The 27,114-nt window shown below is 39.4% G+C and overlaps 1 protein-coding gene across 1 annotated transcript in view; it reads right to left on the reverse strand.

The window, feature by feature from the left end:
• The window catches only part of SVEP1 (sushi, von Willebrand factor type A, EGF and pentraxin domain containing 1), a 105,720-nt gene that overhangs the window by 36,205 nt on the left and 42,401 nt on the right, over positions 1-27,114 (reverse strand). Inside the window, exons 13-31 of the mRNA XM_017728281.1 lie at positions 25,879-26,000; positions 24,211-24,319; positions 22,119-22,307; positions 21,558-21,791; positions 20,878-21,039; positions 19,991-20,152; positions 18,988-19,149; positions 18,339-18,433; positions 17,103-17,199; positions 16,380-16,493; positions 15,380-15,493; positions 14,298-14,499; positions 13,110-13,267; positions 11,754-11,955; positions 10,909-11,084; positions 9,549-9,673; positions 6,037-6,160; positions 5,338-5,508; positions 3,083-3,256 (exon numbers count right to left, since the gene is read on the reverse strand). Coding sequence (XP_017583770.1) covers positions 3,083-3,256; positions 5,338-5,508; positions 6,037-6,160; positions 9,549-9,673; positions 10,909-11,084; positions 11,754-11,955; positions 13,110-13,267; positions 14,298-14,499; positions 15,380-15,493; positions 16,380-16,493; positions 17,103-17,199; positions 18,339-18,433; positions 18,988-19,149; positions 19,991-20,152; positions 20,878-21,039; positions 21,558-21,791; positions 22,119-22,307; positions 24,211-24,319; positions 25,879-26,000 — 2,892 coding nt within the window. The remainder of the gene's footprint in view (positions 1-3,082; positions 3,257-5,337; positions 5,509-6,036; positions 6,161-9,548; positions 9,674-10,908; positions 11,085-11,753; positions 11,956-13,109; positions 13,268-14,297; positions 14,500-15,379; positions 15,494-16,379; positions 16,494-17,102; positions 17,200-18,338; positions 18,434-18,987; positions 19,150-19,990; positions 20,153-20,877; positions 21,040-21,557; positions 21,792-22,118; positions 22,308-24,210; positions 24,320-25,878; positions 26,001-27,114) is intronic.

A 27,114-nucleotide genomic window follows, 5' to 3' on the forward strand; every position in this document is an offset into this window, starting at 1 on the left:
AACAAGCCAGCAGAGAGAAAAGAAAAAAAACGAAGTCCCAGGAAAACAAAAGTTCAAGTCTCTGGAGGAAAAGGAGCTGAGGAAAAAAGCCTGCCAAAAGGTGGCTGGAAAGAAAAGCAAGCCGGGTGCTTCCCTTCCCTCTCGCTCTCCTGCCGCTGTTGAAAGAAAAGTCTCTATCTCTGTGTGACCTTGAACAAGCTGCAAACTGCTTTGAAAAAGTTTTGCTCAGTTTTTCCTTCCCCCTCTCAGGCTCAGTTTAGAGGCATAGAAAGGCACAAAAATTAGTTTCTGGGCATAGGGCAGCGATATGGGATACACATCATAAAGTCACCCCAAGACACACCTAAAAATTGCAATTGATAATTTATGATCCATGTAGTTTGGTACTATGCAGCAAAAAAAAAAAAATCCCTCACTCCTGAATACCTCATAGAATCTTTTAATCTTGACAGGAAGGAAATGTCCTTGGTATATGAACAATGAGTCAGAATTGCAAAGAGTCAATTTCAAAGTACCTAATTGAAAAGTGCTGGTATCAGGGATTATTCCCTGTATAAATGTGCCTGTTTCAGACTGTTAGAGAAAGGTAGAACTGATGCCTTAAGTTTGAACTTTTGTATTTTTCAAATCCTGTCCTGTTTAGTATATAACTCTGAAATTTCATACAGCCTGTTAGCTGCTGTTCTCTCATGCTGGTTAGACATAACAAACTCTCTCCAGGCCTGAACTCAAGGACACCTTGTTGTCCCAGGCCCCAAAATATGTGAACTAAAGCCTCTGACAGGAGGAGCAAACTTGGAGTAATTACATCACTACCTGAAATTATAATTGGAGAATTAACCCTGATATGCAAATGAACCAAACTTATAAAAGTGTGAAAAACCCGTGACCCAGGGTCCATCTTGGGTGGAACCCCTTGGAGGCTTTTGACTGCCCAGGGTGTACCTTTAAAGGCCCTACAAATAAATACCTGCTTTTATTCTCTTAATCTTGTCTAGCCTCTGTTTTCAGGTAGCCACTTCAAGGCATCAGAACAAATCTTCATCTAAATACCGTTGATCCAGGTATACCATGCAGACACACAGCTTTGGTTCTTTGCCCATTTCCAGAAAAAAACCCACTGGTTAAAAAGGCAAGACAATTTATTGATTTGGAGTGTTTATTCTTCACTGCTGGATGAGTCAGATCAGTGTGAAAAGACCACAACACATTGAAAAGAAAAGGAGTTTCTTTCTGACATGCAGGATGACACCTGCACATTGATACCAAAACAGTTGCCAATTACAAAAGTACCAGGAAAATGCAAAGTGCTACCACAGCACAAGTGGAATGACTACTTCTTCTGTAACATCTTGTTAGGCAAGAGGCTTCCAGTGAGTTGGAAGTACACTGTGAATCAGACCCTAATGAACAAAAGGAATGCTTCAGGGCATAGATGTACCAGGCTTTGCTAGCAGCTCCCTGAAGCATGAGTCAGAAAGGTAAAAGGTGGGCCAGGGTGCCAAATTCACTCTTGTTTTCATTTTCCCATTAGCCTGCTTTATGAGAGACAAGGCAAGCTGGAAGGTGAGGCACAGGCTTTTTCCTTCTGAACATCATGACTCCTACTGCATAGAGGTTGAACTATTTGGACAGCCTTGAAACACCTGTGATGATGTTTGTAGGTTCTGAAGGAGTGCTGCTGGACAGGATGCTATGAAACCAGATGAAACCTACTCCAAAGTGAATTTTGGCAGAACTAAAAGACTGTTGGCTTTTCTTTTGCTTATCTTGACTGAAAAAATTCTGTGCTGCACCTACAAAAGCTTAGGAGTCAAATCAAACATAGATCTTGCCAGTTTTTTACTGTGCAACTCCCATTTGAGGCATGACTAAGACTGCAGCGATCCAAGTACAACTAACTAGTGGATCCCAGCAGGGGTCTGCTGGAGACATGGCCCTGCAAGACCAGTGACACCTACTCCTCTGTACACAGCACAATGCCAGCCTGTCTCACCTTTAAGCTGCGTCACTGCACCTGGTCCATCAGACCCAGATGACCAGCAAGTAAGTTACAGCGTGGCAACTGCATGAGCTGTGTCCACAAGTGCACTCCCAGCCTTCTCAATGCTGCAGCTGCTTGCTGGCAGGCATGTGTGACTCACCAAAAAGCCCCACAATGGAAAAGGGCTCAGAAAACACTGGCAAAGGTAATCTGCCCATGAAGCTTGGGGACTAAGGAGACAGTAAGGTGGCCTTTCTTTTCAACAGACATCAATCAACAGTAGAGTGGATCAACTGGCACTGTAAATGCTTCTCCTTGAGTTCATTAAAGAGTGTGAATGTCTTCCTGAGTTAGCCAGACCAGCATGGAGGGGTGGAAATGAGTATGTGGCTCAGGTCAACATGAGGTATAAAGACAACTAGCAATGGGGCTTGAGCTGACCTTAACCCACATATTCATTCCCAGCTACTGTGCAACATCATGATGGTGAACATATTATAAAGCTTGATAATGGAAAACACATTGGAATTGTGCCTAAACTGTATGTTGCAATTGCTGTATTTTGTTAAGTAACTTGAATTTGTTTGTATTGTGCTATGCAGTACATTTTGTATCACTCTACTTTACCAGAAATCCTGTGCAGCATCTACTGTCTTCAGGTGAGTAAATCTGATATTAAATACTACAATTTCCATGTGTGAAATATCTAAAAACACCTGGTCAGAGAGCATAGGACACTGACAGCATACTGAAGCACAACAAAATGCATCGGTCAAAAGCACAGAATGCAACACTGCAGGACATGGAAGGAGAAAGGCTGGGAGTGCAATGCAGGCCTATTATGTATATAATTTTGTATATGTTTGATAAATGCAGGATGTGGGACATACCGGAGGATGGACAGAGAAAGATGGCAGAATGTAGTTTTGGTTTCACATAAGGCTGAGCATGGTATTTCAGAAAAGTGAACATTTTGGATTATGATTCTGGGACAGTGGTCAGCCTCCACAATTTCAGAATGAATGTCCACTCAAACCTAAGGGCACAGGAGAAGTGTAAGGTGTCAGAGCATGCAGCCAAATGTATGGCACCTCTTACCAAGGCAAGATGGTGAAATGCTGTTCCAGCTTCCATTGTCCAGGCAGAGCATCCTGGATTCGCCCAACAAATAGTAGCCACTGTTGCAGTGATAGGTAACAGTACTGCCAGCAAAAAAGTCCTCAGCTGAATAAAAGCCATTTTCTAAAGTTGGAGGCACTCCACAGCTGATTCCTGCAACATGGGTGAAAAGAGGGCACAGGCATTAGCGGAGTAAACACAGATCATCTTCAGAATAATTCCATACATGAGAACCACTACTGCATATTTTGCCTCTGCAGCTGTACAATCCCATTAGCAATAGGGCCCAGTCCTTTCCTGAAGCAGCTACTCAATTCCAGGTCTAGTGGAGGGTCTTGTTTTGTGGGCGTTTGTCAATAAGAGACTTAGCGGGACTCTCCAGCTCCTGCTAAGAAAATTTTGCTAGCTTTGGAGGAGACATCTGTGGCTGAGATCTGAGTAGATGCCCTTCAGTCACAGAACACTTCTGATAAGAAATGATCCTTGGTGAGTTACAAAGAAAAAGGAAAACTGAGTTTGTCTTGCTTGACGTTGTTGTTATTTCCCTTTGCTGAAAAGCAAGCTCAGTGTTACTGTGTTCAAACATTGCAAAAGTAGCTAACAGACACTGCTAAGAGTTATGGTACTGGCCTGAGATCAGGAAGTGCATGAATGATGGAGAGATTGGAACTGATCTCACACAGAACCCCAGGCATCTCTTAGATTGACAATAATAAATAAGCCTGTCTGATCCCAGTTATGCCAGCAGAAGGCATCCCTGTACCTGCCTTCCAGAGGTTTCTATTTATTCTAGCAGAGGTGCTTGTGTGCTTCTTTATCTCAATCAAAAAGGCGTGAACTTATTCCAACAGCCGCACAGCTCATCTTTGTAGCTACACGGCTTATAGGAAGTCCTTGTTCCCTAGCTGTGTGCAGGGATCACACAACAAGTATTTAAAGCCTATAGTAATGGAAGCCAAGTGCTTGCTGTGGAGGAATAGAGCTGCAGAGCCTGTAACAAAGACAGGCTCTCAGGCATCTATGGGTTTGGGGATATTTAGCACCAGCAAGAGGAAAAGATCCTGGTGGGTGAAGACAGTGATTCCACTGAGCCTGATTCAATCAGTACTTTTTCAGGCCTACACCACTAGTATAAACCTGCAGTTTTTTATGCAGGAAATAGATATCTTCAAACAACTTTCACTCATCAGATACTCGTGGAACAGGTACCTTTAAAATAAAGGCCAGTGGGTGAGTCTGGCCTTCATTCCCTCAGCCTGTTTGTGGCAGGTCAGCCCTGCTCTGAGTTCTGTGCTCAGCTGGTAAAACTGCTTGGCCCAATACAGAGAAATCAGAAACACTGTCAGGATTCTGGTGGTTTGTCACTGATCACACACCAAAAAAACGCAAAGCTGTCTCTGTCAGTGAACTTTCCTTCTGCCCAGCAGGACTTGCTTTTGGGTAAATCCTCACAGGCATGCTATTCTTTAAACAGAAGATGAGACTGTGGACTTGTGCTATAAACAACTGAATAAAGAGGAAGGTATTAAAATCACATTATTTTAAAGACATTTTTAACAAATTTGATGATTTTCTCCAAATTACATATAAATTCTAGGATTATGCAATATCTACTTCTGGATCCAATTTACTATTATGCTGAAATGGAAAACGTAATCACCTCCAACACAAGCAACTGCAGTCACAAAAGAGGAGGACCAAAGGAAAGAAAAAGGCAGGAGCAGGAATCATATAATCAAAAGAAACTTGGCAGCCTGAATGCATACAACTCAGTTTCTTTGAAGAAATCCTGTAAATCTTGGAGCACTGCCAAGTTCTAACAGAAATATCTGCTGCCTTTAAAGAAATTAGTTCTTAACCTACTGAAGTCAAGGTTTCTACTTCAAACCAGCCATTCTCAGTGACATTTAAAAATCACAGAGATCTTCTAGCATTTCCTGTGTATCTTCCACACTCCTAATGCCACTGAGGAGGAAAGTACCTGATAGCTGATTCAAATGGACTAATTTCTCCCATGGGTGTTAGAAACTGACTGAGAAACATGTAAGAACCTGATCATGATATAGTTTCTGCTCAGCAAAACATGAGCATAGTTTTAAGCATACATGTATATGCTGTAACATGGATAGATTCAAGTGCATGATAGCTGCAGAAATAAACAGGCCATGAATAGTGATAGGAGCCAAATAAATGCTAGGGCTTCCTAATCCTGCCAGCCCATTGAGACAACTCACTTTCACAGCGGGGAAAAGGCCGTGTCCACTGTCCCAGGTTAAGGCAGTGCTGAACAGAGTTTCCTACTATCTGGAATCCTGGGTCACAGGAAAGGCTCACTTTTGACCCTGGCTTTAAATCAGCAGAAGAGGCCCGCAGGTGTGGTATGGATCCTTGCAAAGATGGGCAATCTGTGAACAAAATACATGCATACAGTAAGAGCTACAGCTACGTGCTAAAATGAATAAATTGGTTATGTGATTGTTTGATCCTGTATAAGTTTATCCAGGAAAAAGCTTTGGGAAATGTTATGCATGCTACATCCCACTTGGGTCCAAAGGGTTTTGAGAATCATCAACATACAAAATCAGAAAAGGAATCTGCAGGAAAAGAAGCAAGGAAGTAGCAAGTATTTCAATATCATACAATTACTCTTAGGATAAAAGGCAGGAAATTTTTTTTCTGATCCAATACCATCTTCACTCTTTTCCCATCTCAATTCAGGAAGCAATAAATCTTTGTCAGAGATTTCAATGAACTTTTGTTACAAACCCCTGGAATTTGAGGAATGAGGGATGGCATGTTCTAACTGTCAACTTATCAGAATAATTTACTCAATGTTAGTAGGACAAAGGCTGCAAGATAGCATAGTCGACCCCATAAAAGAATTTTATAGTATTGTTCAAGAAAAAATGGGTTCTAGGAAGTAAAATTCTAACCAGCACAAAATATACTCTTGTAATCTATCTTCACTCTTCCAACAACTCCTGGCAGGAAATCTGGCCAGGCTAGTACATTTCCTTTTTGCAGTTCTTCTGGACAGGATGTAGCCAGAGATTCTACCTATGGATTTAAAACAGTTGGTTAGGTGATGTTTAAGGACAGTGTAGGAAAAGAATATTAAAGAAAAAAGATATTCCCTTCATACGTGCGTGCAACACTAGAACAGATACTTGAGCAAGTAATGTTCATCCTTTCTAGCACAAGAGGTTCCTGGCTGAAGTACTTATTATTCTGTTCTTATAAGCCATCTAGCTATGGACAGTTTGTGCTGAGTCACTACCTGAAGGACTACTTGACATACAAACACAGTATTGAAGACAGCTCTTGAGACCCAACTGCATTTGTTAGTGTAAAAGAAAAATGCATCTACATCTCATAAAAATACAGTAATGAGGATGCAACCTGAAGAGAACACTTATCTATTTGCAGAAAATGTCAAATAGGAGCCAAAAGGGACTTAATGTTCAAGATCTGCATTCTGAAAACTGCTAGCACTGCATCAGATTTAAGGGACAGAAACACAAAGAGGAGCAGCTTCATAAGGCAATTAGTTGTTTCCAGAACACAAGTTTTGTGAACTGAATTAACTAGACTCTCTAAAATACTGCAGGCAAGCCCCAACCAAAGAGGGACAGGGACATAACTAACCAAGTATAGAAACAGGAACTATACAGGCCAACTAAGTACAGGAGGGAAGAAAGAAATACACTATTAGATCAACAGCAGATTAGTATCTTGAGAGAAGATCTGGTCATATGTCTCTGATGGAAAAGTTTTCTCATATGGGTGATTGGCTTCTGTCAAGTTTCCAGTGGATGCAATCAGCTACCAAGAATAATGTTCTACAGTGTCTATCCTAGTGAGAAAGAAAGGTACGTAATGAACTTTGGAGTGATTTGTTCTCATATTGTCCCTACTCTGAACTCCATGAGGCAGATTGGACTCTTCTAGAGTCAGTATAGCTGGAGAAGAAACCAGTGTTCTCTGTTTATTCTGAGGCCATTTCAAAGTTCTCTTTTCAGCTATCTGTTCCAATGGAAACTGCTTAGGCCAAAGGCTGCAAACAAGTTGCAAGGAATCTGCATGAAAAAATTTCCAGTGTGGGAAATACAAGTTTGAAAATCAGCCCTTTCAAGCCATATGATGGAGAATGGGAGGGCCAGAAAGGACCTCACAGTTCCCTATACACTACTCATATTTCTGTTGCTGTCAATTCAACAAAACAACCAGAGTGCTGGTTTACCTAGATAAAATTAATGTGCAAGTGAATAAGCAACTAAAGCACGCAATGAAAAATCTTAAATACTAGATTCCACCCTCCTCTATTCACTAGGCAACATATTCTGTCACCCTGCTTTCCTTTATGGCTGAGAATAGGAAGGTAAGACTTAATGAATAGTTCCAGCTGGCCAGAACACACCTAATGATAACAGATTACAATTGCAATTTACTATTCCAAGCTCTGAAATGAAAGAGGTAAAAATTTTATAGGAAGCTTACTTGGCTTAGCTTCCTGTCTGGTGTCACATCTGTCTTTTCAGATGAGTAATATGAATACTATAAATGAATGGCAGGATTTTCTTCCCTCTCCTAATTCTATTGCATCTGAACCAAGTGGGAATTCAATCAGATCTGTCATTAAAGGGGAAACTACTGAGAAAGCTAAAGAAAATCGCACTTAAAACTCTTCACCAGTGTGCCCTGTAAAAATCACATGTATGCTTATCAGCTTCAAAACTGCTAGTGAACAAAGGCTTGAAGATCTGACTTGGCAATGCAACAGTTGGTGACCCTAAAAGCCAAGAATAGTAGCAGATGGTTGGGTAGTTTTAAACCTCGAAGAGAGGCAAAGTAGTAAAAAAAGGAGAAACAGAGGAGACATCTGGATGCTGGAAGTAAGGATTCTGCTTTACTGTTTTTTCTGTTCATGTTATTATTTCTTATTTGGATCATGGATAACAAACAGCTACAAACCACCAATTAGTGGTACAACTTTAAGAAAAATCAGGAGAGCAGAATCTTCTAATCCAAAGACTCTTCCCCAAAGAAATGCCTCTAACTTTAAACATTTGTCTTTGCTGTTCAAGTGTTATCAAAAATTTAACACTTCTGACCTTCAGTATTGAAATGCTAATGAGCAGAAAGTGGTGATGGAGCACTGTCATCAGGTTTGCAGATAAAATTAAGTTGGTGATAATATCACTAGTCAGTGTGCTCAAGGACAGAGTTGTGTCTGTAGGGACCTTGACAGGCTGGAGTAAAGGGCCAACCCAGACCTCACTAAATTCAACAAGTAAAAATGGGAAGGAAAAACATTCTGAACAATATAGTCTGGGGAAAGCCAAGAGCAGGAGCAGCTCTGTGGAAAAGGACTTAGGGACTCTGGCAGGCAGTGAGCTGAGTACTGGCCAGCTGTGCACTGTGCAAAGAGTGAGGACCAACAGCATCCTTGGCTGTGTGAACAGGGTTACCATCAGAGAACGAAGGAAGGAATTATTCCTTCTCAGTGCTTATTAGATCACATCTGGAGTACTGCATTCCATTTTGGGCTCCTCCTCACGACAAGAAAGACATTGACAAGTTGGAGCAAGTTCAGGGATGGGATGGAACATTTGCTCTGGGAGGAGAGGCTGGTTCAGCCTAGAGCAGAAGCAGCTATGGGCACACCTCACAGCAGCCCACAGTGTGTATGGGGAGATTATAAAGTACATAGAGTCAGGCTTCTACAGCAGCCCACGGTGGGAGACACAACCAGTAGTCATAGATGGAAGTAGGAGGTCCCAACTAGGTATAGAGAAACAAATTCCAATCAGAGGATAACTGAGCACTGATGCTTGTGTCCCAGAAAAGTTGAGGGATCACTGTCCTTGAAGACGCCTTTAAATCTTTATTAATTTTTAACTCAGTGGAAGTTTAGTGCTGCCAAGCCTTTACTTTTTGTACCTGATTAGATTTAACTCAATATTCAGTTATCCTGCCCTTTCAGACTTTTCCTGAGACTATATAGACCAGATTTTTCAGTGTCTAATGCATTGACAGAAATTCTGAAGTTTCCCCTCTGAAGTTTTAACAGTGCCTTCACACAGCAGAATAAGGAAACTGTATGTGGTCTGTAAAACAAGTGCTTAGCTTGTTTCATTGGATTTTTCTCTCTTCTAGCAGTACTGTTAACTTTCATGCATGACTTCCTTTCTGTTTTGAAGCCACATACTACAGAAAGGCTCAATCGAAATAGAAGGTGACTCAGTGTTGATTTTACCAGACTTAGTTTTGCCTAAAGCGACTTTACTTACTACATTGAGCTTATTACCCTAAGTCAGAACTCCATCTAGTCCCCACTGACTTCTGAGGGAGTAGAGGTCTACCCAATATGCTAACTTGGAATGCCTTCTCAAATGTTCATCCTATGCTCAGAGCCCTCTGCTCGAACACTGCAGTAAGGATTTACCTGCTGTGGAGAAAGTACATGGTCCCAAATGTTGAGCTGGCTGATGGAGCCCACAAAAGATTCAGCTGGGTTGAATCCTTCTCCTTTTTGATCTTGCTCTTGACCCAGCACAAGTGCACCACCACCTAAACTCAGAATTTGAAGACGGGTGGGAAACAAAGCCTTACAGCAGGGATCCCATAAGAAGATTAAAAACTAAGCAAAACAAAGCTTTTTGTACCCTGTGTTACTAGGGTTTTGCAGTGAAGACCACCCACCTTCAACAAACTCTCTCAGCAAAACCTCTGGGACGCCTTATGCTAGGCTGAGGTAGGTCAACATAACAATTTGGAAGTGACTGTCAAATACATATAGGAGCAGAAATCACCTATGGCCGCAATGTAAAATGCAGTTTTGAGCAGGTGGGGCATATTTTACAGTACTAACTTACATTTCCTGCTTTAAACAAAAGCTTACAAAGTCGTACAGGTCAAATGTGATTCCATACCCTCTGAAGCACACTGACGGTAGTCAATGCTCTGAGACATGGTGCACAAGTTAAATTTCCTCTCCTTGACCAGTAACATGTGAACATGCATTTTGTTCATCATAGGGTATGTGGACAAGGTCAGAAAGTAATGGTGGCAGTACTCTTCCTGAGGTCTTATCTTTGGAGAGAACTCCAAGGTAATTGTGAAAGACAGGAGGAAGCATAAGGCACATGGACTAAAATGTTTCAGTATTTAATTTTTTATTTTAATAAAATAGTCTTTTGAAGCTCCATGTAAATTTGGATAGCAGTATGCAAACAGTATCAAACCAGACTCTCTTTGCAGCCACATAACACCAGGCTTTTTCTAGCTCTTCAATGCTGAAGATACTTCTTTTCCTGTCCTCTGATATGACTCTATAGATGACTGATCACAGGAAAAAAATGAAAGAGCAAACCCCACCTTGTTAGGAAAAAAATACAAAGATAACTTTAAATAGGTGACTGAAAAGAACAGGAGAAGGCTAGGCTAATCAACTCTGAACACACATATGTAAGGAAAATGCCAGATAAACTTAATTTTGTTGAGTGAGAAACTTGTTCTCACAAAGCCATTCCAGAACTTGGTCTGCACAGGTTCCTTTGTGGACTAAACTGCATTGTCCATAAAAGAAGTTACCTACTAATTTATCCCCGAATGGCGCATTTTGTCCTCAGTGATGCCGAGTGAGGGGAACTGTCCTCACAAAAAAGAACAGCAAACATGAGCTTTTCATAAATGCTGAAAATGTGAACATCTACTAAAAACACCTAAATAAAAATTTTCTTGCATATTCTGCACTAAAAACAGAATGAAGGCAACAGACGTGGTATAAAATGAATGAAGCATACCAGGGATCTTTGATCCAACAGAGAGCCCACTGCCTCCATCGGACAGTTTTCCATCGATGTACACCTTCCATGCCCCATCCGTGCATGTCCATGTGACCGCAATGTGATGCCAGTTTCCATCATTCACTGAAGGACAGTCTGTTATCTTCTCTTTCCCATTCACATAAAGAACCCAGCTGCATGCAAGGAAGACACAGGCATACTCAGCTGCATGCAGCAACTTTACAAGCGTGGTCTGTCCCCCATGACTCAAATAAATGTTATTTGACTAACAAGGTAACTGTGACTGTATCATATGAGAAACCTCTCTTGAAAGATCATCACAGATGGTATCTCTCTCCCAGATGACTTGGAAATTGGTTATCATATGCAAAGCATAGTGAAATAAGTAACATGTTTTTGTAACAAAATATAAAGGCTCAAGTCATGGCTACGTAGTGAATTCTTAAACTTTCCTGTTGAGTTTGGAGTCACACTACAAGTCATACTCTGCTTTTGTAAAAGTACAAGTCATACTCTGCTTTTAGAATCATGCTAGAAGTACTCTGAGTGCTGAGCTCCATTTAATCCACTTATTGTCTCAACAAGCCATTTAGATAAGACGTGAATGTAGTCCACAAAAATTGTCTTCTAAATTCACTGCTCTCTTGCCATTACTCTTCTACAGAGCAAAAAGTGATGGAAACAAAGCAAGGAGAAAAGCAAAACAAAGATACAACTCTGTCAAGGGAGTTTGGATGCAGATTTTTCTACCCCAAAGTAGGCAAAACTTAGACTTCTGTTCTATACTTCCTTTATCAATCCAAGACATTTGTAAGCTATAGAAAAGCAGAACTGTGGTTTACCCATTGTAATCAGTCAGAAGAAATGCATTATCACTTCCATTCTCCACTGCATAAGAAATGGGAGTCCCATAGTTTGTGGTGTCAGTAGATTTCATCCAGAATGTGCAGGTGATGCCACCAAGAGATGGTAAAACACCATCAAGCATGACGTATCCATAGATACCAGAGACTTCAAAATCAAGATTGAAACCAGAGGACTGTTCTGCAGCAAAGACAAAGAATTTTCAGAACACTATTCACACAAACAGAAAAAGAATTAAATGAAATCTAAGCAAATGCAATAAAGTGGAATGAAGCCCTTCTACAAAAAATATTCATTTTAAATTGAATAGAGGTAGAAAGAACATTTGGCAGTCTAACATCAGCCAGCATACAGAGCTTTCCAAGGCTAGAATACAGCATTTGAAGACAAATAACTGAAAAAGAAGCTGATTATCTAACAATGAACATGAACCTTTCTTCTCAGTCCTCTATCACTTAAGTGACATATCCAACTAGCATCTACCATCCAGCAAGCTAAAGAGGTATAATCAGCTGGTTCCATTTAATCAAGCTTTGAAGAAAAACCCCAAAACAACCCAAGATTTTTCCTGTTCTGGACTTACTGCAATACACTGCATTGGTATGGGACAGCACTTCTGTGCTGCTGTTCAATGCACAGTGACATGCTTTACAAGGATGCTACATGTTATGTTATCAAGTGGAGCTCTCCTGAAAGGTGGGTGTTAAACTCTGACATAGGATGGCAGGGGTAAATGTCCTGTATGTCTTCTACTGTCTTTGTGAAATCAACATGGCTTCTGTTTAAAGAGTCACCAGCTACTAGTATACGACTTTATAATATTTAGGGAAAGGTTCTAAAAGACAAATAGATTTCCGCCTTGTGGTTCAGATGTCTCCAGTATCCCACAGGAAGTCGTCCTGTGACTCTTGCCGCCTGGCTATAGCAAACTTGATACCCTTTTGCCTGTAGGGAACCTGATGCCTTTAGGACTTCTGAAGCTGAGACTACCACATACTAATCTCGAACCCTGTGATGCAAAGCCCTATACAAAATAGAAGAAACAGAAAGAGCTGCTTAACTCAGACACACACAACAACTACAAATTAAATTCAATAGACCTACTGGGTATTAAAAAGATAGAACCATGCCTTAGAAAAGAGAAATGACACAGACACACGCTGTTACTTTTCTGCAATTATTATTGCTGCAGCCACACAGACTTCACTCATTCTCTCACAGTCCCACCACCCTAGCTACTTTCTGGGGAAGCTGTATGAAAGCAGCCCAGCCAGTTCAAATCTTGCACAGAGACTTAGTCAAGGCACCTTTTTCTGAGACTTAGTCCTGTGTACCTGTTTCACACCTGCTGCCTGTAAAGCCAGGGGGACATTTACAAACGTACGAGTTCAAGGCATCCACACAGGTGGCTTGGTTTAAGCAGGGACTGGAGTCACAGTCATTGATGTTCACTTCACAGTTCAGTCCTGTGTACCCTGTCATACAGAGACACCTATGGAGGTAGAGAAGCACACTTCAGAGGTGACAGCTATTATAACAAAGAATTCTGGCTATGAGGCAAGATCTGCCAATGAGAATGGTATATCATAACACTAAAAAAAAATCAACAGAAGATATATTACAGAATTAATGGAGTTTTGTTTTGGTCATTCCTCTTAAGCACGCTTGTATTCTATTAGCTGTGTAAAATCACTTCTAGACAATACAATGCAGTACAATATTTGAACAGCCTACATTTCTTCATATGAAACTAGGAGACATAATCATTGCACTGCCATGAGCAAAACATCTCCGAGGTACACAGAATTAAAGATGAGAGGTATTCAGCTTCGCAGACAGACACACTTATATTTAGGGAAAACCAAGCCAGTATAGAGACACCAAAAACCTCTGATACTTGGAAAACCAAGGTGCTTGAAAGGCATCAAAACTGCTGGGGCTTTGGGGAGGGAAAGACTAACTAAATGCAGACATTAACAGCTGGCCCATCTACCTATACAGTGACCTAAGATATGACACTTCTAGTGGCATTTGTAGCTTCTGATCTGAATTCAGATACCCTAAAGCATAAAATTAAGTAGCTCAAAGTTTCCACTGGGGTTTGCATTTTAACCTCTATAGTCTCACTATGTGCAGCTATCCCTGTCTTTCCGAGCTATAGAAATGTAGTATTACCAGGTACATAACTGGTCATCATGTATTATTACAGTGGAAAGCAAGACAAGCGCCTGAAGTTTGGGAAAATGGACATCTTTTGGAAGACAATAATAAAACCATGCAGTCCTACCACACTTACATTTCAAACTCTGCACATTTTCTTTTCTGTTTTCCTTGGAATTTTTTAAGAGTCAAGACACTAGGATATATTTTATTGTCTTTTAAAATCTCCTTTACAGTTCATAAAGGGACCACTTATTTTAGATCAGGCTGCCAAAACGCTTGCTAAAGAAATCTAAGAAGGCTGAGGCACCAGAATACGTCTGACTTTCCAAATTATATTACATTAATGATATGTTTTTCACCTGAAGCTGTTGATACCATCTCTGCATGTAGCTCCATTCCTACAAGGCCTGCTGAGACACTCATCAATGTTTCTTTCACACAAGACACCAGTAAAACCTGGGAGACACTTGCAGGAGAAACTTCCAACTCGATCTTCACAAATAGCCCTATTAAGACATGGGTTTGAAAGGCATTCATTCATTTCCCTTTCACAGTGATCACCTGAGAAAAAAAAAAGAACAAAGTAACAGTTCTGGATTGAATAAACCTAAGAATGGAGATTATTAACACATCGCCGTTTTTTAAAGGATGCAGCTGATCTTCTGAGAAAAAGCAAACATAAGAGTAGCCATGCAGGTTTGGGATTAACTCCACTAACAAGGGTTAAGTGGACACAGAAGAATTATGGGAACCATCTTAACAGTTACAGAAATAACATGTAGCAAACTGTAGAATTTAAACATGACTAATTTGGGGTGAACCAGGAAATCACCTGAGAAACTATTCTGAGCAACTAATGAAAAGCTACTATAAAAGACATTTGGCTGAAACCTTAACTCCAGAGAGAGATGTGAAAGCCATAAACACATGATTCTGTGATTTCTGATGTGAAAGAGGCCCTATGTCACAAGCAGTGAAACTGAACGTGATTTTATGGTGGAGTTCTTTGTCAACATGATAATCAACAGATATGTGTATTGGTTACAGAAACCTATGAATGCAGAGTAGGGGATTGGGGAGTAGTTTTAAGATAGACCATTTTTTCTACAGTTCTAATATTTTTATTTTTAAATAAAATTAAAAGTAACAATTTGAACCCATGGGAATGTTGTTATTTGTTCCTTAACATCATGCAGCAAGTTCATGGCAAAATTAGTAACTGAAGATCTAGCACTTAGTAAATCCTTCTGAAGTCACATTTGCACTACAGAGAGTCTGAGAGATTAGACAGATTTAAGGAACATCCATAAGTTACATTCATATTAATATATATTATATATATTGCTATATAGCAGTGAGATGGAAATACTTTGGGTAGGGTAGGAAGACACATTTTTTGGTCAGAAAGAGTAAAGGCTGACTTAAAGAGAATAAGGTGTACCTGTGAACCCTTTTGTGCATGTGCAGCGGTAACCATTCTTGCCATCAACACAGTGGGCTCCATTCAAACACGGACTGGAGCTACATTCATTTATGTCTTCCTCGCACAAGAGACCTTCAAACAGCAAGGATTACAAGGCATGATCAAGGCATGGTCACAGACTGTATGCTGCAGTGACTTGATGTGGAAAACAGAACAACATCATACTGCAAGCAGGATGAAAGGTAACTGAGAGCAGGTGATAAAATTGCATGATTGTCTACTCTACTGCAACAGTTACAGAGATCATCTGTGTTATTTGGATGCTGGGATCAAGATACAAAGTCCATTGTGTGTCTTTATAATGTTTAAAAACCCATCCAGCTAATGCTGCTGTTGATAAATGTATAGTCATAAACACAAACAATGAGGGAGACCATTTCTAATGGAAAACACAAAGATTTTTTTTTGATTACACAAAATTATCTCCTCAGTAGTTTACTTCAATATTTAGAAATCAGGTGCTGTTTTGGCCAAGTATTCAAGTGTGTTAATTTCCCTGCAGATTTCAATACCTTCCATGTGCATGCAGGTGACAGTTCAAAACACTGAGAAAAAATATAAGCAAAAGCCCACTCACTTATTCACAAGGCTGCAGAAAAGCAACTGCATAAATGCTGTATCTAGTTGGGCAGCCAGTCTCACAAGTACTTTCCCTGTTAGTATTTACTAATTCCCTAAACCTTATTCCATTTTTCAGACCAGAAATGTCACAAAAGAGAAGGATACATGCACACACACAGACACAAACACACACTCCCCCATCCTGTCCTCAGAGGCTCATCATTTTATTTCAAAACCTATTCACATATACTAGAACCTTACTCTAAACTGTAGATCATACTGTTTTCCTGTTATAATTCCGTGGATATGGAATTACACAGCACTTGTGCTTTGTGTTATTTACTTGGCACAGAAATGATGCCTGTCTGAAGCAAAGCTATGAAGTGAAACAAATTACCTGAATAGCCTGGTTGACAGTGGCAAACAAAGGTCCCAATGCCATCTTTGCATATTCCATTGTTTTGGCAAGGAGATGATTTACACTCATCAACTTGTGTTTCACATTTCAAGCCTAGAATGCAAAATAAAGGACTGAGAATAGGAAAACTTAAAATTGTTCAGAAACGTGGATGATATGACTACCTAATATAGGAAAACATGATTGATTAAGGTTTATTATCATCTCATTAGATTGTGCTTTAACACAGACCTGAGACAAATGTTGTTAGAAAGGTGTGATGCACACTGGACAACAGAGCAGTTTCAGAGAGTGGCAATACCTATCAAAAGTAACTTCTTGAAAACAGCTGAATTGTAAGACATCTCTTTGCTTTGAAGCCACTAGGAAGCTAACACTGAAGAGGAATACAGGCTCAGTACAGGTGGAATTAGCTGTCAAGACTTCAAATTTCTAGCTTTTTTTAATCATAAATATTGCCAAGTTGATAGGATTTTCACATCCATTAACTCCATTAAAAGAAATCCTTTTCAAAAGCTTTTCTGCAAAACACAACATAATACAGCAAGGATATGAGGAAGCATCTACATTCTTATATATTCTAAATATGTGATGAATATTCCAATTAGTTAGGCTATACTGAAATGCTTTACTTCTTTATACGTCCTCATTTTAAGGGCATCAAGAAATACTAGCTACTCCACCTGCTTCCAAGTTTTTTACCTGTATATCCAAGGGGGCATATGCAAATATATCCACTTCCCAATTGCTTGCATGTCCCATTATTGTGGCATGGTTCCAGAAAACACTCGTGGAAGACCTGCCAAAGGCACAAACAATACAATTACAGCAAAGCTGGCACACAGTACTCTAGTTTTAAATTGTATAACCGATAGTAATTTTGGAAAGATGGGATAAAAAAGTCACCGGCATTAGCTTCTAGTTCCTCCTCTGTCTTCCCAGCACGGTAACCATTTGTGGTTTTTTCCTATTGAAAAATACCACAAATCTGAAATATTATTTTAAAATTACCTTTTACTTAGCAAAATTCCCTCAAAACTGTCTGAGCTATGATTCACAGTTTATATTAAGCTATATATAATATGCAAGTTCTCCACTTTGCATCCTTCTACATCAGCTAATCACTTCCTGCTACTGGCCATCAGGTGAGCTGATGTGGCATTATTTCTACTACTTTTGCAAACCAGAATTCATCAAAGCCCTGGAGCAAATGGTCAATTAAAACCATAGAAGATCAGTTTGTCACCTATCCCTGTGTTATACAATGGTTCAGGCCAAATTTGTCATGAGTCAACCTTGCTCCTGTTTACACAATATGCCAAATTCCGATTCAATCAAGATTCCATTCGGATTCAGTCTCATCAAGAGTTACAGACTGGGGGTGAGAGGGTGGGGGTAAGGAGGCATCTCCAAGAAACATTGTCACTAGACGAGTTTCACACGAGAACTTGCCTGTTATTTCAGAGGGGGTACTCACAACAGAAGGGAGCTCTGCTTGCCTCCTCCCAAGTGTATCTGTGCTACAATATGTAAACTCAAGATTTTACATCTGAGACTTAGACGTCTGGTTGCATTTCTGGAATTCAGCATATGGAAGACCTCAGATGACTGAATACACTCAATCTACTTTTTCTAAATTGTCTGAAACTCTTCCTGTTGTTTACTGTTCTTCTACAAGTGTAATAATTATTTCATACATCAGGTGTAGGCTTCAAGACTGGAATTTAAGATTGTTGACAGCTGATGCCACTTTGTCTGTTCAATGAAAGTCCTTCTATGACAAAGTTTGAGTGCTCCCCTCTTAACCATTGCTTTCATCTCTTCAGGAAATAAAGTCAGCAAAAGAATTACATTTAAAAAGGTCTTACTTGTTTACTGCTGCATGAAGTGCTTTTTATTTCACCTGAGATAACACTGGAAAATAACACTTGTCTTTACCTGACTGCTGACTTTGTACCGCTTGCTGATATTTTCTGGGAAGGCTGGTACCATCATTATACTCTCCTCGGCTGCTGAAAAAGTAGAGCCAAAACCTAAAGAGTAAAGATATGAAAACACTGTTAATAACACTGTGTAGTAAGGTCCCTATTCCATGGGGACATTATAACTGCATGTTAGTAATGCATACAGAGATACACTGAAAAAAGTGTATTTGTGGGAATAAAAAGCAAATTTTACAGTTCTCATTACACAAATATGTATTTGTAAGGACATATATTTCTAAAACACGTATGTGTGTGTACATATAAAAATATTTTCTATGTTTTTATATACAGATACATGCATGCATATACATATTAGTGTGTATTTATATATGTTTCTCTCTATAGCATATGCGTATAATATACATAAACAGTGTACACACACACTGCATATGTATATTCTGTTTATTGAGCCTTCATATTGAGTCACTCTTAAAAACAGAGGCTACACCAGTAGGCAGAACCAGCTGAGAACTTCACTGGTTGAAATCAAAGGCCTGCATTTGTCCAGAAAGTAAGTGGGATGTTTTCTATTAAGACTACTTCTGGCTACCCTTTAGATGGTCCCTTTATTCGCTTTATCCAGCAGAGAAAATTTGGCTTACTTGAACAATCTGTGATGGATCTGGCACCAATAACAGTTGTTGTTCCATAAAAGGGACAAGACAAGCAGTAGGACTTTCCCGGATCTGGTTGATAGTAGTCTCTGGGACAAGGGTAGCAAGGTGTCAAACCTGTACGAGAGAACTCGCCTGCACGACATGGTACTGCAAAAGCAAAAAGACCTTTTTTGAGCAATCTGATCTCTTGCGCATCCACCTTACAGCCCTCCACCTTTTTTTTATTGCTTTCTGTTCTCCTCTCATAGTCTCTTCTTAGGCTTAAAAGGAGCAGGATGAAATCTGCCAGGAATTCACAACTCTAGGAAATGTCAATTTAAAATCTTCTGTGAGGTGCCATGTTGTTCTCAAAGGATTATGGAAATATCTGGAAAGTATTTCATTTTATGACTTTTGCTGCTCTGGGGGCAGCTTTTATATGGAACTTCCCTTGCATCTCTCACATGTTTTTTGTTTGTTTGGTTTTTTTACTTCGTTTGTTTTGGTTGTTGTTAGATTTTTTCTCCTTTAAGAAGGAGTAAGGACAAAGACAAGGCTTTTTTGCACCATGTATCCTTACAGACTATTTCCCTGGGAATTCTTCTGGCAAAGATTGTCAAAGACAGTTGAGGAGAATTTCTTGGAACAAATTACAGAGAAAACTGTGTTAAAATTCAGAATTTTTGCACAAAAAATGAGGGAGAGATAATAGTGACAATTTCCTTTCTCTTATGTGAGGAAAAAGGTTTTATTTTCATTTAGGTACCCATCACATATCTCATTTTATTCCTCCTTATATAAGAATCCATCTTGAAAATCAGGAGGAGGGCAATTGGTAGCAGGAAATGACCTATCACTTTGCTAGGAAATGTTGCTTGGTCTACACTTAACCAGAAGAAGAATACAGTCTAAGGCAGATGAACTGGATTATATTCACTGATGTTTAAACAACAATTTAGACATTTTTAATATTTAGTTAAAAAAAATTCATCACCCTTTTGTTACAAACCTCCACAAGCTGAGACATCCACGGCACCTCTTTTTACTGTTGATGTATTTTCTGGACAAGAGATGCAATTCCTGGATCCAAATGATGGCTGATATGTTCCAAGTGGACATGTTTCACACGTCTCAAGACCATTAGGTGAATATGTTCCCTGCTTGCATTGAGCTACAAGGCAAAAGAGCTCAGAAAGATTAAGCAATGTCCAACAGGAAACATGGCTCCTGATCTCTGAAAATAATGTTGAAATTACAATACACATCACAAGGAGTTTTGTTTCTGGAGCGTACTCTACTCTGAAGGACTTCATGGCTACAAAGGGCAAAAAAAAAGCCAGTTCTGGTAAGGTACTGATAGTGCAATTATGAATTATTAACCAGTAAATTCTCTTCCAATCAGCTTCACAGATGATTTACTGCAATCCAGTCACTCATTTTCATCAACAAAACTAATAGTAATAAAGACAATAAAAATTAAATCAAACTAGCTGTTTTCTTTTCAGAAGAAGTTACAAACACACAGTGGTTCTGGGCTGTTCAATGCCTCAGCATTGTAGGCTAGGATGGAGAGGGGCTGGCAAGGATGACAGTGGTATTAAGTGTATTTTTCTCTAAAAAATGGGCATGCAGTCTCAGAAATGAAATACAGAAATGAAAGACTGAAATTAAACAAAATGTTAAAGGCTAACTCTTCTTAAAACCTCTGCCCAGGCATCCTGCATGCCAGAGCATTGGTGAAAACTTAGATATTTCCTTATGCATGTGCATTAAGGTGCAATTAGGAGCACTCCTCATTTCACAGGCTAGCTTCATTCCAGTATTTCCATCATGGGGTCCAAAAGGACATCACCAAGAATTCAGAAGTGGCTTCCTGAGTAAGACAGAAGTTCTCACCTTTGCACTCGGAGATGCTTCTAGAGTGTAGATACTCAGTATAGCTACCAGATGGACAACTTTTGCATTCCAGCTGCCCTTCCTCATCTTGATAGGATCCAGTCCAGCAGCTTTCACAGGTAAGATGCTCCAGGGAGTAATAGGTACCCAAAGGGCAGTTGACTATAACGTAATGTTGGAAACATAAGTTTCCCTCAGAGTGAGAAATCATACATACCTGCCTTGCCCCTGGAGTTCCCATTTAGTCAAATGCTGTTTTTTATGAAATGTGATTCTGTTCTTCAGCAGATAGGGTATCTCTCTGGAACACTGTGAAGATTTAACTATGCACAGGAAATGGAATCCAATTCCCTATCTTAGCTACACATCACTCACAGGACTAACAGGGTTAAAAGACTGCATACCAAACACTGTTTTCTCTGTATGACCAAGCATGGATTTGCCTGTCTTCCCCCGGGAGTAGAATCCTGGGTACAAAGCATCCCTTTTCCACAGGCCTTGGTTAGGAACATAAACATCCTCTGGAAGTCAAACTGTGCAAAGCATTTTTTGCAATTTATTGTTATGGGAGACCACAAGCACTGGGCTGTGTCAAATCATAACCCTCTGCAGAACTCCTCTAAAACCTTGTTTTGCAAAAGGATTTTAAATACACATAAGAAACAAGTCATCCAGCTTACCACACATTCTCCCTCTCAGCACAGAACCAGGCCTGCAGAAAAGAAAGGCCTTCTCAGTCTCCAGTGAGTTGGTGTCAGCTACAATGAGCTCAGATGCAAACTGAAAAGAATACATAGGCTCCTTATTGAGAGTTCTATTCAGCCTGTTTGTGATCATTTCCAGAGTTTTAAGGAGCCGTCTCTGGTTTTCCAATTCCAATGTATCATTTCTTTCATCAGGCAGTGGCACGCTAGCTGGAATATAAACAGCAAACACAAAAAACACACAGATTTTGCAGTCAGCACTTCCAGTGTACTCTGGAATTTATCAAGAGTGCAACACTCAAGCTTGTCAGTGGAAAGTCGAAAAGAGGCCACGTGCACACAGCCCTCCATGAAGGCTATGATCTTTCCCTCAAAGAAAAAGTCTGTGATGAAATGGCGCTACAGCTGTGTCCAGAGAATGGCCATCTGCATCTTCACCAGGCTTCTGTGAGCTGGAGAAGTTTTTACTGACCATCTTAGAAATACAATTTTTAAAAAGGAGGAAGCAGAGAAGTTCCATGTTTTGACTTGTCTCACCTGTGATGTTAAATATTAACTTGATTTTTTGGTCAGTCATTGGAACATTCAGCTTATGCCTTTTGACCCGAGCAGGTGCTGCTTTTACAGAGGCAGAGAGATGCTTGGATAAGTCTTCTCCTTGTACTGCATCAACAAAATCACCATAGGAATAATCCAGGTTGTTTGCTGTTCCCCAGCCAGCAGGGCCTGTGAGACATTAAGAAAGAACAAAAAGAAAAGCAACATCATGTGGAAAATACGTACCTGTACTTATTTCTGAAATACAACTCCAACAGAATGGGATCTGTTTGAAGCTCCAGATGATGTGTATTGACTTTGACTCTGTATAAGTGGCTACTGTACCTGCATTTTTGCCAATGAAAAATCTTACTCCTAAGTGATATCCTAGATGACCTGAGTCATGTGAAATTAGCCAAAGCTTTAAAGAACTAGTTATAAAAGTTACAGTGTTGCAATTCTTTCTCTTCCTCTGTCCTGCATGAACCCACACCTGCACCCTCACCTGCCAGCAACATCCTAAACAATTCCATATTGCCCTTTATTCCACTTCTTGCTTACTTACAGACAGCACAGCCTATGCCATGCTTCCATTGCGTCTTCTCACAACTCCTTGTTAGAACAGTTCTAACATTGTCTGGCCTCTCAGAAAAGGCATCACCTTATGTGTGTATTACCCTAGATAGGCATTTCTTGTTACACACAGGGAGTCAAATTCAGCCCCTGTCTAATGTCCTTTGCCACTCTAACATGATTTCAATCAGCATTGCTTCTGTACACAATCTACTTCTCATGGTTACTAAATCTAGAGGGATGTGGTCTATTACATTGATCTAGATTATTTTTTAGAAAACATGAAGATAGAAGAAATATCTGCCAATCATCTGTTAGCATCACCAAGATTATGCTTTATTTACAGTGGCAACGGACAAGTTAACCCCACAGTTTAATATCATGTGAGCATTCCACAACTTATTTTCTAAACTTCTGTCTCTCATGCCTTGAGGAGAGTTCTCATCTCCTGCTTCTGCAGTGTAAAATCATGAGAAACTCCTGAAAAACAGCAACAAGGTTATTCTGGTAAGAAGTTGACATGAACCAGATGAGAATAGGACCCTACATTCCATGTCTGTAACACTGTTTTTTCCACATGCCTTTACAGATTAGTTCCAGCTGTCATCAGCATTCATCCTTACGCTGATGACAACTGCAGACAGTACTTCCAGACCTGCTGCATGTCTGAACACAAACAAATGCTCTCAGAGTGAAGCATTCTAAAAGGTGAGCATAAGCAGGAAGTTCTACCAAGTACCTCCACTATAAATCTGTAAGAGAGACACAGTCCTATGACAGATTCTGATGTGGATCTGCCAAAATGCCTCCTGCTAAGACAGGTAATGTAAGGTATCCATTTCCAGCTTTTCTTCTCTCAGCGCACTCCTAAGGGACTCAGAAAGGCCAAGAACAACAGCAGCACAACACAGACACCAAGCTGTTCAAAACTGGACTGAAAATGAAAACTTACTTACTTTGGCATAAACCAAAGTGGGAACAACCACTAGGATGGTTACGGATTTCACTCTGATACAGCTACAGTCATGGTGCAAAATCTGCCCTTGCATGCAGGAAGTATTTTCACAGCAAATGGGCCAATGTAAGTGCATATAGCTTTACACAGTGAGGATTCTGGGCAGATCTGAACCAGCATCACAGATGCTCCTCATCTTTTTAACAATCTCCAAATCTAATTCTTGGAGCTTTTCAGTATTTTCGTTTTCAACTGTATGTGATTAGGAAGCTACTTTTTTCTAGGCTAACCAAGCACGTTTCTAGGACTGTGTGTGTCTGTGCTTTTCTTCCCTCCCCACTATAAGGCATCTCAGGAAATTCTTCCTCCACATTATATAGGAAGAAGCATGGATACCAGACATCAAACAGTTCCACAATATTTTTATAAAACCTATTATGTAATTGCTTATTATCTTATGAGTGCCACAGTTATTTAAAATAAAAAATCTCACTAAAGACATTGTGGCAAGAATCCCACTGCTTTAAACCTGGGTGGCTAAGAACCTGTGGAATCAATAATTACCAATGGCAAATCCATTTTCATAATCATAATTATATTCCAAGCAGTGTTTCTGTGTCTGATCTTCCAGTCTGCAGTCAATATCATCGACATCATTACAGAATGATGGGACCTTTCAACATAAAGAAGAATAACAATTAAAAACATAAAACCACATAAAGCCCTCTCTCCTGGCTTATAAAAACTTCTAATTACAATGTAAAGCACTGGTTCTGCCAGTGACACTAGATTTACCATTTCATGTCTCTTATAACCTGGGCAAGGTCTGCTAAAAGAGGTATGTTTTATTGATAGAACTCAGAAATAAGAAAGCAACTTGCAGGAGTACAATCTCTTTGTTATAGAAGACCTTTTTTTAAGAGATGTCAATTCATTAGTCTTACAATTAATCACTCTTGCATGTGAAATCCCAGAACACAGAAATATATTCAGGCTTTCTTCTCCCTGCTGAATAGCTCATATTTATAAAGCACTTGTTTTCTTTCCAGCTATATTACCTGTAATTCTGTGAGGTTTACAAAAATGCTGTCACTTTTTTCTAACTTTCAAACCTTTCTTCTTCATACCCACCTCTCCCTACCCATGGAAAGGGACTTATGCACCAAAAGATCTCAGAGGGGAGGGAAAATATCTCAGGAGGACAGAAATCACATGACAGAAATCACACAACAGCAAACTCAACAGAAGCCTTTCTGATATTGTTTATTTTTTACCCTCCATAAAAACAGTGGAGATTGATTACCTAAGAATAGATGAATGCATGATTTTTGATAAAATATGTATTTCTTGCTTTTTACAGAAAGGTTTCAAGCAAGTGGGGCCCTAGGCAATGTTTTGAAATGGTTTTGTTTTTTCTATATCAACTTTCATTGAAAAGATGCCCATTCATTCCCACTTTTTGCATCTCTGGTAGAGATTCAAACTCTTGGGAATAGGAATAGGCATATTCAAAACAGCCTTTTTGAATGTTTTCCCAGACTGTTGCATTTTGGTGTAACTGGTTGGAAAGGTCACTATCCTTTTTTTCCTTATTTTCTTTTACTTGCCAAAATAACAGCTCAAGCACTGGTGGTGCCAGGGAAAGAAACAGAAATAAAACCAGTCAAGATTTCTCTGCTGGAAAGAAAAAACCTGAATCAGGGCAAGGGACTCATGCAACTCATGAAACTCATGAAACCTGAGCAGATCATTGCTACTGGATTTAAGTGCCTGGACGTACACACCAAATTTGGAATGTATCTATTGGTATATATGCATATTCATCATGCTATTTGGTTATATATTATACACATACTATATAAAATACATTTATTTTATGATCACACCCAACTTTCAAAAATAGCACTGAGGGGACAATTGACTGGGGTTTTCAAAGCTACACAGGTTCTCCTTGGAAGCCTACTGAAAATCTACGAGCTGCAGCTCCCTAAACTACTTGGACACTTGCATAAATTCTGCTGCATATGACTCCACATTGAAGACTAAACTGAACTACATTAAAAAGCCAGTGAATCATCTTTATTTTTAAAAATAACTTGTCACCTTCTGAAAAAACACAGAATTAACTTATGGGCTTCTGCTGTCAATTTCCTTGTACAAAGTTAGCTAACTGGAAAAAGTAACAATATTTTTCAAGAAGTATGTAAAGGGAAGGAGTATTTACTAACCTACCATTTTACCAAGAGCACTCTGGAATGCATCAGTAAAGCTGTTTAGAAGATTGTTGTCATCACATCGTGTTGCTTTGTAGAGCATTTCAAAGGATTTGAATCCATGGTTTGCAAAACGATTTACTGAAAAATGTTGGAGAAATAAATTTTTACTGATCAGCGCAAGAGTTTCATAGCTAAAATGAAGATAATTCAGGCTAAAACTGGAACACAAGGAGGCAAGAAGCACAGTCTTTAAATCAGCAATTTAAATGGATCACTGTTATCTCAGCCAATGATATGACCCTTTGGCAGGCATAACATTTACTGGAAATTTTAAAAGACATTAAAAACTAAGTCATTTTTCTACTTCAGCATTTTCTTATTGGAAAAAAGCTGTGAGCTGTCAACTAAAGTTCATGCTAACTTTTTACTGAGAGGAAAGCAATAAATATAAAAGTCTTATTACTAATGTTGCTAGACTAAATATAAAAAGTTCTCATCGGAAATTAAGCAAAGTTCCGACATGTCCAAGTTATGCATTTTGAATTGGTATCTCTGAAACATAACTCTCATTTGTTCATAGCTGAAACACTGATCTTTTCATGCTGAAACCAAGAAATTGACTCCAATGGAAGTGGACGCAACATTAGATATTGAAGCGCCTTGGATCCACTGCCCAGACAATATTGAGACTGTGACTCTGGAACATCATAACTCTGCTAATATCAGCTGGCAGGTACCAGCAGCTGAGGATAACTCTGGTGACGAGGCAAGTCAAAATCTGTATCTATTTAACTGGTACTAAGACTGGCTTCAAATGTAGTTCTAATACATATATTATAGAAAATGTCACCAAAGGTGGAATATTCCACCACTGAAGTTTTGCATGTGTCCATCTCAGAGAAAACACATAAACTCTTCTAATCTGATGGTAATTAGATATGTAAATACAGCACACACTATGCATTTCAATCAGTAAGTTGCCAATACTGTTGTATTCCTATTAAAACGACACTTCCAGTGCTTGTTAAAAACCTGTTTCAATTAAACTGTTATCTTTGCCATCTTTGCTATTTTGTGATTCCTCTGATTCAAATTCACAGCTATTTTTGTGGTTTAGACAGCTTCTCAAATAACACATTTACAGACTTCCAAGCATCATTTCACAATATTTGTAACAATTCAGAGGCAGAGGACAGAGAATATTTGTTATAAATAAATAGAAGTCAGAATTTCTAAAACATTTTCATTTGCT

The sequence above is a fragment of the Corvus brachyrhynchos genome, unplaced genomic scaffold (genome assembly GCF_000691975.1).
Source record: "Corvus brachyrhynchos isolate BGI_N302 unplaced genomic scaffold, ASM69197v1 scaffold90, whole genome shotgun sequence".
Classification (NCBI taxonomy): Eukaryota; Metazoa; Chordata; class Aves; order Passeriformes; family Corvidae; genus Corvus; species Corvus brachyrhynchos.